The 10,065-nt window shown below is 39.0% G+C and overlaps 2 protein-coding genes across 2 annotated transcripts; both read left to right on the top strand.

Moving 5' to 3' along the window:
- Positions 306-2,149, top strand: LOC104771294 (GRF1-interacting factor 1). Its single transcript, XM_010495799.2, has 4 exons — positions 306-673; positions 1,195-1,271; positions 1,363-1,447; positions 1,528-2,149. Exons 1-4 carry the CDS (start codon positions 593-595, stop codon positions 1,903-1,905), a joined length of 621 nt encoding a protein of 206 aa, XP_010494101.1. The 5' UTR covers positions 306-592; the 3' UTR covers positions 1,906-2,149.
- LOC104772684 lies at positions 3,318-4,715 on the top strand. The gene is made up of 2 exons (XM_010497271.1): positions 3,318-3,932; positions 4,011-4,715. The coding sequence occupies exons 1-2, from the start codon at positions 3,318-3,320 to the stop codon at positions 4,713-4,715; spliced, it is 1,320 nt and encodes a 439-aa protein (XP_010495573.1).

Genomic DNA, 10,065 nt, shown 5'->3' with positions numbered 1-10,065 from the left:
GTAAGATATCTTTGTACACGTAAATACACCGTATGTGCATAAAAAATACGAAGGAGTAAAAGCGTCTATAAAATAAAGAAGCTATGGCTAAAGGGTTCAAACTTCAAAGTAATATAAATGTAGTGTATGTAAAGGTCTCACGTCTCTATAATAAGCATGACTCGTCACGTGAACTCCTCTTCTTTGCAGGGACAGAGATAGGATGAGACAGAAAGAAACCAACAAAACCAAACCCCAAAACCCAAGAAAAAGAGAAAAAAACTCTCTCTCTCTCTCTCTCTCTCTCTATTTAAGAGACTTCACTGTCTCTCTCAGTCTTTTGACGCAAAACAACTTTTGTGAAGGAGAGAAAGCGAGATAACACACACACAGAGATACACATCTTCAATAGTTAAGAGTTTTCTATATACAGAAGCAAGTAAAGGGAGAGAGAGAGACAGATACAAAATTTAATATCTCTCCTTCTCTCACTTGGTGACTTCTCTTTTTCCTCTGGGTTTTGTGGTGGGGGTTGTCTCTATAAAACTTATATATATTAAAAATATAAATAAATAAGAAGAATTATCAGGTTTTATATAAAATAGCAAAAGAAATGCAACAGCACCTGATGCAGATGCAGCCCATGATGGCTGGTTACTACCCCAGCAATGTTACCTCTGATCATATCCAGCAGGTTCTCTTCTTCTTCTTCTTCTTCTTCTTCTTCTTCTTCTTCTTCTTCTTCTTCTTCTTCTTCTTCTTCTTCTATTATATTATCTCTTTCTTTTTCTTTATTATATGTTTCTCTGAATTCAAAAAGAAAAGATATGAAAACTATCTTGCAAAGTACCTGATACCCTTTTCTTCATATATAAAAATAGTACCTGAGACCCTTTTCTTTTGTTCTCAGAACAAATATGAATGATGGGTTTTTTTTCATGGATGTAACTGAATTGATGATATTTTTTTCTGGTTATTTGGTTCTTTTTGTTCTTGTTTCCATGTTGATAGATGAATTAGTTTTTAGGTTTAATACATCTGTGTTCTGTCTGATAAATCGGTTGCTAGAGATGCCTTTGGTCTTTTGTTTTGTGCATCTAAAGTTAATGGGGTCTTCTTTGAGTGTTTCTCTGTCTTCTATTCCAACAACAAAAATTAGATGCAAACTTTTTTTTTTGTTTATACTACACATTACTGATTAGATGTTTATGGTAGTACTTGGATGAGAACAAATCGTTGATTCTGAAGATTGTTGAGTCTCAAAACTCTGGAAAGCTCAGCGAGTGCGCCGAGTAAGTGCCAACATATTGTCCTTGCGATTTCACTTCTGTTCTGGTTGAATAATAAGAAATGATTAATACGGTTATATTTTGATGGTCACAGGAATCAGGCAAGGCTTCAACGCAACCTAATGTATTTAGCTGCAATTGCAGATTCTCAGCCTCAGCCTCCAAGCGTGCATAGCCAGGTAATAGTTTATTCAGAAAAAGTATTCCGAGTTTTGTTGTATGGAAATTGAGAAACTGATTGGTATTGTTGGGTTATTAGTATGGATCTGCTGGTGGTGGGATGATTCAGGGAGAAGGAGGGTCACACTATTTGCAGCAGCAACAAGCGACTCAACAGCAACAGATGACTCAGCAGTCTCTAATGGCGGCTCGTTCCTCAATGTTGTATGCTCAGCAGCAGCAGCAGCAACAGCCTTACGCAACGCTTCAGCATCAGCAATTGCACCATAGCCAGCTTGGAATGAGCTCGAGCAGCGGAGGAGGAAGCAGTGGTCTCCATATCCTTCAGGGAGAGGCTGGTGGGTTTCATGATTTTGGCCGTGGGAAGCCGGAAATGGGCAGTGGTGAAGGCAGAGGAGGAAGCTCCGGGGATGGTGGAGAAACCCTTTACTTGAAATCATCAGATGATGGGAATTAAAAAGACTCTGGCACAAGGAATCTTAATGATGAAGCAGCAGAAGAAGTAGTAATAGTAGGAGTCTTGAAGTTAGTGTGTTTTGGTTTAGTTGCTTCTTGGAGAAGCAAAGAACTCTTTATTTTTAGTTTTGTTATTCTCTTTATGTTTGTGCCCTAAAAAATGAACCTCTTTCGTGGTGTAACGTACCATGTAAATCTGCTGGCTCCAAGTTGTGTCTTAATCTTAGTATGTTATTTCTCTGACTCTGAGTTTGACTCTTTTTCTTTAACCAGGAACTGAGTTTTGGAGATCATTGATTTTACCTAATTGGATTTTAAACCGTTTTGTAGCCATGTTTGAATTTAAAATTGGTTTGGTTTAGTTGGAAAAGTTAGGGTAGCTGATTGTAAACCAATTTTAACCGGAGCCCTTATTGTCCAAATCTTTGATTTATTGATAGTCAATATGGTGCAATTGAGATCAATAATTACGAATTTACGATTATTGTAGTGTAGTTGAAACATACTTGAATACAAACGGTCCCGTCCAAGACTCATGTTACCTGCCATAGTGGTCCTCTCAAGGGCCCATAATGCTGAAGACCTGACCCTGAACTGACCCATATAGCAACCCCCGATGCTGCATTCTAACCAACGAACATATTCGGGTCCATTTAAGAAAACTACCCCATCCGACCAATCAAGCGTGGGTGCCATCACGTTCTCAAAGTCTCGTGACGAGGATGAGGGTTTAACCTCTTGACCAAGCCAGAGTGATCCAGAGGAAGATGGGATCAACCTTTGGCCGCACCCGCATCTCTTTGAACGGCTAAAGCCAACCAAAGAGAGATATTATTTCAAAAAGGAAGAGACACAAGACTAACGATCTCACGCCTATCTCCTTTGATCAAGTTTTCCTTTTTGCGCTTTGATTTTCGTTCATATGGCCAACGGCCTTATAATCTCCCTTTTCAATTGTCACAAATCTTAGTTTCCTTCTTTTTGGCACATGTGTAAGCTGTAAAGCCCCAAATGGAGTCCAACAACAAGCTGATTTGGGCTTTAAGGATACTAAGCCCACCGTTGTTGCTTATGTTCAAATGGCATCTCTCGTTAACGGTAACAGAGGACAGTCACACACTACTTGTGCTGTTCGTACGGTCAAACAATCAAAGCCAGCTCATACTACGCTCTAAACATAGAACAGGTTCAGTCCTCTTGCGTCACCGATCGTCTGCTGCTGATGATGACATTTGTCAGCAATCTACCTAGTATTGTAACCTTTAGGTTAAACATCACTCCATTATATAAGGATGATGCAATGTAATCGTTTTTGATAAGAATGAAGATATACTTTTAAGCCTCTCTTCTCTCTGTATTACCTTGTGTTCTAAACTCTGCTTTCATGGTATCAGAGCACCAGTAATACGTTCTATGGCTTCAGATGATTCTTTTTCTTCCGCTCCTCTTTCCATTTCTCAAGTTGTAGCTCTCAAACTCACTGAGTCCAACTATCTCCAATGGAAAACTCAATTCGAGTCCTTCCTCTCACCTCAAATGCTTCTTGGGTACGTTAATGGCTCGCTTCCTCGTCCAGCATCCACTCGATCTGTCACTGGTGCTGCAGGGGTTACTGAAGAGCCTAATCCGGAGTTCGAGAAGTGGATTCGTAATGACCAACTGGTCATGGCATGGATCTTAGGATCTCTCTCTGAAACCGCCATCCGAGTCGTGTATGGTCTGCAGTCTGCTCAGGAGGTATGGTCTGCTCTCGCTAAAAGGTTTAATAGAGTTTCTACCACTAGGAAGTTTGAACTACAGAATAAGTTACGTGCTTGCCTTAAGTCTGGTAAAACCATGGAAGATTACCTTAGCGAACTCCAACAAATCTTTGACCAGCTAGATTTAATTGGCTTTCCCATGACCGACCTAGAGAAAATACATGGGTTGTTGTTTGGTCTAGGCAAGGAATATGAAACTGTTGCTACCGTGATTGAGCATTCTATGGATTCTCTTCCCACTCCTTGCTATGAAGATGTAGTCTTTAAGGTAATTGCCTTTGATGATAAGCTGAAAATGTACTCTACTGTTCTTGCTGGCACTCTGCATCTTGCTTTTCAAACTTAGACAGCATACTATGATCGAGGAGGTTCAAACAACAGAGGCGGTCGTTCTGGTGGAGGTTACAGAGGAAAAGGAAATTACTCTACCGGAGGACGCGGCTTTCAGCAGCACGGTAGTGGTCAGAATAGTCAGAACAGAGGAAATGGTGGCACAAAACCAACCTGTCAGATCTGTGGGAAGTATGGTCATAGTGCCTTTGACTGCTACAATCGCTATAATGAGTCTCTCACCAAACCTGATTTACCAAATGCTTTGGCTGCAATGCGTGTCTCCGATAGTGAACAACAACACACTGGTGCAGAGTGGTTGCCTGATAGCGGTTCAACAGCTCACATTACCAACACAACCGCTAATCTGCAGCATGCTCAACCCTATCATGGAAATGATTCCGTAATGGTAGGTAATGGTGAGTTTCTGCCCATTACACACATCGGCTCAGTGCCACTACAGACTCTATCAGGTAAATTTCTACCTCTTAAGGATGTTCTTGTCTGTCCTAACGTTGCTAAGTCCCTTCTATTAGTGTCTAAACTATGCTTAGACTATCCTTATTCTGTGAAATTTGACTTTGATGGTGTACGTGTAAAGGACAAGCATACCAAGCAGCTCCTCACAACAGGAAACCTGAGTAAAGATCATTATGTGTTGGACAATCCTGCCTTTGCTACTCTCTACTCTACAAGACAACTTGCTACTAGTGATTATTAGAGTCCACAAGAAAGACAAGCCCAAGCCCAATCTTATGACATGTAACTAGGGTTTTTAGCAAGATGAAAGTCATATATATATTGATGTAATGAGAACTTGGTGTGTAACTTTGAGAGTTGTCTCAAAACAACTCTCCCCTCTTCAATCTTATGAGATATCAAATCTAATCTGTGTTTGCTTTGGGTGACAACCTAATCTCTCTTTCCTCTTTCTTTAGTTTCTTTGCACAATAAAGCTCCTAATGTGCTATCTTATATATCTAGCTTAATAAGCTCTTTAAGAGCACAAATCTTCTTGTTTTGAAATTGCTATCATGGTATCAAAGCATATGCGATTGATTGGGGTTTTATCTTCACAAACTTCTTTCTTCTGCTCAAGAAGGCTTTTATCAAGTCTCTCGTCTATAAACCGACAACAGGTCTGCTAGTTCCAAAGTCAGATCCGACGTCCCATTCTAGACCATCGTCATCCATCAAGGTCACAAGCTAAGAGGAAGTCAACTAAAAGAAGATAATGATTTCTCCGACTGCTGAAGCTGAAAGCAAATCTTTTTTTTCCTAGAGACAGAACATGGTCTTCAACGGCACATCGGTAATGTTTCTCTTTCCCTTAGAGACAGAACATGGAGTTTGGGAAAGAGGAAGAAACGGTTTAGAGTTAAGGCTTGGAATTTTGCTGGTTGTCGTTTATATGGTGGTTTTTGCTAGCTGGTTTAGATTGTAGGATTGAACTCATGAAGCTAAAATGCAATCAGATTGTCTTGGATCTCATAAGGATGGGTTTTTGGCTGGAATTTTTTTTTTCTGGTTTTGTTGAGAGCATACAAGGTGCTTGTTAAAATGCCAAAGAGAAAGACATATTGGTTTTATGCAAATTGTGGTTGGTAAATGGATGAGAAGCAGATAGCAAGTAGGATTTACGTAGTTGTGGGAAGCGAATTCTTCTTGTTCATAGACAGCTTAGGAGAGTTAAACGAGGTAAAGAAAACCCGGACTCTTTGAGACAAATATGTCAAAAGAACCTGAGAAGTTCTCACACTAATGTCTGGTTTTATGGTGAAGAGATGCTGCTATCTACATCACAACGATCTTGCTTCGACGACGCATTCTCATGTCAAAGCCATTGCATTTGCGGTTACAAACTTAGCATCGTTACTTTCACACCCGCTGCTAACTTTGCGGGGGAGTATTAGAGCCCACAAGAAAGACAAGCCCAAGCCCAATCTTATGACATGTAACTAGGGTTTTTAGCAAGATGAAAGTCATATATATATTGATGTAATGAGAACTTGGTGTGTAACTTTGAGAGTTGTCTCAAAACAACTCTCCCCTCTTCAATCTTATGAGATATCAAATCTAATATGTGTTTGCTCTGGGTGACAACCTAATCTCTCTTTCCTCTTTCTTTAGTTTCTTTGCACAATAAAGCTCCTAATGAGCTATCTTATATATCTAGCTTAATAAGCTCTTTAAGAGCACAAATCTTCTTGTTTTGAGATTGGTATCAGTGATGAGGTCTGGCACAAGCGTTTGGGGCATCCAAGTGCAGAGATTCTCCAGCATCTATCTTCAACTGCTGCTATTTCGATCAATAAACGCACCAACAAGTTCTGTGAGTCGAGCAGACTTGGGAAGAATGCTCAACTCCCTTTTTCTTCTTCGAGTTTTGTAGCTAGTAAGCCTCTTGAGAGGTTACACTGTGATTTATGGGGGCCTGCTCCAGTCACTTATACTCAAGGGTTTCGATATTATGTTATTTTTGTTGACAATTTCTCTCGCTATTGTTGGTTCTATCCTTTGAAGAATAAATCTGAATTCTACTCAGTTTTCTTACTCTTTCAAAGTCTTGTTGAGAATCAGTTTAATCGGAAAATCAAGATTTTTCAGTGTGATGGGGGTGGTGAATTTATAAGTAATCAGTTTGTCACACATCTTGCCAACAATGGAATCAAACAATTAATCTTGTGTCCTTATACACCGCAACAAAACGGACTTGCTGAGAGAAAGCACAAACATTTGTCTGAATTAGGCCTCAGTATGATGTTCTAAAGCAAAGTGCCTCAACACTACTGGGTTGAAGCGTTCTTCACAGCAAATTATCTCAGCAACCTCCTTCCCACCTCTGCTCATGAGACTTTTCAGAGTCCCTATCAAGCTCTATATTCAGAAAAGCCTGATTACACTTCACTCAGGGTATTTGGTAGTGCTTGTTATCCCACGCTTCGTGCCTATGGAGCTAACAAATTTGATCCACGGTCCTTGAGGTGTGTATTTGAAACAAGCTTTTTGTTATGTGGGTGATGAATGAATGATGATGAATGTATGCAATGGTGAGATATGAATGGATAGATGGATGGGTGTTTCAATTCCCCTTATGCTGTTGCAGTATAAGAGGTATCAATCCTAAATGAGTGTTTGTGAACAATTAAGATATGTATATGAATCTAAGTTAAGCCAAATGCAAAGATTGTTTGTCACTAACAATCCTAAGATGAAAATGTAAAGATGCAGAAAGTAAAACTACAAGAACTAAGAACTAAATGTGAATGGAACAGAATGATTATGACTATATGAAGCTAGAACAGAAATAGAAACTACTATGATGAACTAATGCAAGACAATAATGAACAGGACAATGAGTAGATGAAACAGAAATGCAAATAGGAATGAAACAGAACAATCACAAATCATAAACAAGAGTTCTGGGGATGAACTCGAGCAAGCACTCGACCGAGTGTAGGTCGAGTGCAGGGTCGAGCTGGATAAATCCGGGAAACAGAGCAACACAATAAAAACAGAGCAATGCAAATACGAATCAAACAACAAGCAAGCAACAGGATTAAGACTTAAAAATCAATAAACAAAGAAGGCCTTGAGGAGGGATTCATGGGCTGAACTAATCATTGTGGTTATCTAACTTGGTCAACAAATCTCAAGCAAACTTTGAGCTAATCTCTAGACATATAAATCTAAGACAAGTTTCTTCCACTCTCATGGCAAGAAACAATCAAACCTATGCAATTCTAGACTTGTTCTCACACAGTAAAGAATCTACACAAGCAGGCATTAAGCAATACATCTCAAACCAAACAAGACCTCTAATCTCTTAGCAAGCCTAATGGTAAGCTCTAGATCTAGCCTTATCTATGCTCCTTAAACATTGGTGTGATGCTAAGATGCTTGAAATCAAACCCTAACCTCTCAGTTCAGGATCAGCATTAAGATCATCTAGCCTAGAAGAGATCTATAACAATCAAGGTTGACCAAATCACACAAACCACAAGATCAATCCATCCTAACCCATCCTCAAGATCCTAAGGAAACTACTCACAACAATACATGATGATCAAAGTCAAAAACCCAGAAAATATTGAAACTTGCATTATTAGAAAGATTAAACAAAGATCTTCAATATTGATGAAAGGATGAAACTCAAATTCTCAATATCTTGAAAGTTATAGAACCAACAAAATATAAGAATCTAGTCTTCTTTTTTAAGGAAGTACAAGATCTTAAAAATAAAAATGCAAAAGGAATAAAACTAAAAAAGGTAAAAACTAGGTTTAGGGAATATCTAAAAAGTTGCACACTTTGGTGGCTGCAGGTACAAGGCCTTATATAGGTGAGGAGGTGGAAGCCCTAAAAATAGAAAAAGTCAAAGTAGTCAACGGCTCGGTCAACTCGACCAGTGCTCGGTCGAGTCCATGGTCGAGCTGGCTTCTCTCGTGCACACTCCACTCGGTCGAGTCCATCTACCCACTCGGTCGAGTCCATCTACCCACTCGGTCGAGTGCTTGGTCGAGTTGGACTCTGGACCTTGGTTCTTCAGCCTTAACTCTCTTGCTTTCCCTTCAAGATTGCTTCACTTCTCCTCAGGATTGTTTCCATGCTCCTTAAGCTCCAAAATCACCTGTTTATGCATGAAAAGATGCAAATGCAATGCAACTAAACTCTAATGCATGATTAGTCCTAAAGCTACACAATAATGATGAAAATGGCTAGCAAAAGATGCAAAAGATGTGAATAAACTAAGGGAAAACATGGTAAAATATATGAACATCAACACCCCCAAACTTAGTCTTTGCTTGCCCTCAAGCAAATAAACAAGACATAAGAAGGTAGATGAGGTTTGAAAGTGGGATCTCAGCTCCTAAAGCTTGCAAATAGACTATCTAGAATCAATGTCCAAGTTACTAGTACTATGATGCAAGTTGAATGAGCTATACTTAAAGACTTTAGACAAGCATATCACAACCTTCACTGATTTGAGCCTTAGACATCCACATGCATTCAAATCAACCATTTCCTTTAACATTCATTAATCAAGAACATGAATCAATTCTATGCAATGCTTAAACTCATTTGGCTTGGCAGTAAAAGGTTTAGAGACAATGATGGTCTCTTTTTAGAGTAGGGCTTATCAATATCAAGGTTCTCTCATAAAAAATGGATTGAGCTTTAGAAGAATGCTAAAGGTAAGAACACTTAGACACATACAATAACAAAACCTAGTCTACCCAAAGGTACCCAAAGTGTTTATCCTAGCAATCTAAACCCAAATGATCCTAGTGCTACCCTTTACTTCTTCTTTTCTCTTTCACCCTTTTCTCTTTTTGGTTTTCAAGTCTTAGGAGAGGTTTCATATTTGATCTATCTAGTGGGATGGGGGATTCTTACTTATTTGCTATGGTTCTCTTTTCTTCTTATTCTTAAGACATATAAGCTTTTTGCTAGACTTTCCTTTTCTTTCTTTTTCTTTCTTAAGCTAGAACCATTTTCAACAATACTTTACTTCCCATCCTTTCACTAGACTTTGTTTAAACACAATCTCCTCTTAAAGACTCTACCCTTTGTTCTCTTTCTCTTTTTCTTTCTTTTCTTTTCTTTTCATAACAGCCAAGTCCCAAACCCAACAAGTGAACCACCTAGTCCTATCTAGTTTGAAAAATGCAAACTAGAACTACACAAGGTCTTACTCTTGTCAGTTCAAACCTAACACTTTCTACCAAGCTCAATCCCAAAAATAGGCCTCACACACACAAGAATAAACATGGCTTGAAAGAAGGATTGGTTAAGGGTAGGGGAACTGATTCTTAATGAGGAAATCAGCTACTTGGATCAACAAGAGTGGTAAAAAGGAGAAAGATGATCCAAGTATGTATATGGTATCCATGAGTTTAAAGCAATGCACACATTGATAATTATAAGTCAATATTAGGCTCTTATAAGTAGGAAATGGTTTCAAATCACAACATGCTTCAATATAGACCAAATGCAATGCAAGAATTCAAGGCTTGGTTCAATCTTATGCTTCCAACTACTCAACTAGCATCAAAGTACTATTAACTTGG

This window comes from Camelina sativa, chromosome 20 (assembly GCF_000633955.1).
Source record: "Camelina sativa cultivar DH55 chromosome 20, Cs, whole genome shotgun sequence".
Lineage (NCBI taxonomy): Eukaryota > Viridiplantae > Streptophyta > Magnoliopsida > Brassicales > Brassicaceae > Camelina > Camelina sativa.
This window is presented reverse-complemented; position numbering and strand designations above follow the sequence as displayed.

Bases quoted from the DNA above. Each gene is read 5' to 3' on its own strand.
- LOC104772684 (XM_010497271.1), top strand. From the start codon at position 3,318: ATGGCTTCAGATGATTCTTTTTCTTCCGCTCCTCTTTCCATTTCTCAA. The intron at 3,933-4,010 runs GTAATTGCCTTT...TTTCAAACTTAG, and splicing joins ATGAAGATGTAGTCTTTAAG to ACAGCATACTATGATCGAGG.
- LOC104771294 (XM_010495799.2), top strand. From the start codon at position 593: ATGCAACAGCACCTGATGCAGATGCAGCCCATGATGGCTGGTTACTAC. The intron at 1,272-1,362 runs GTAAGTGCCAAC...TGATGGTCACAG, and splicing joins AAGCTCAGCGAGTGCGCCGA to GAATCAGGCAAGGCTTCAAC. The intron at 1,448-1,527 runs GTAATAGTTTAT...TTGGGTTATTAG, and splicing joins CTCCAAGCGTGCATAGCCAG to TATGGATCTGCTGGTGGTGG.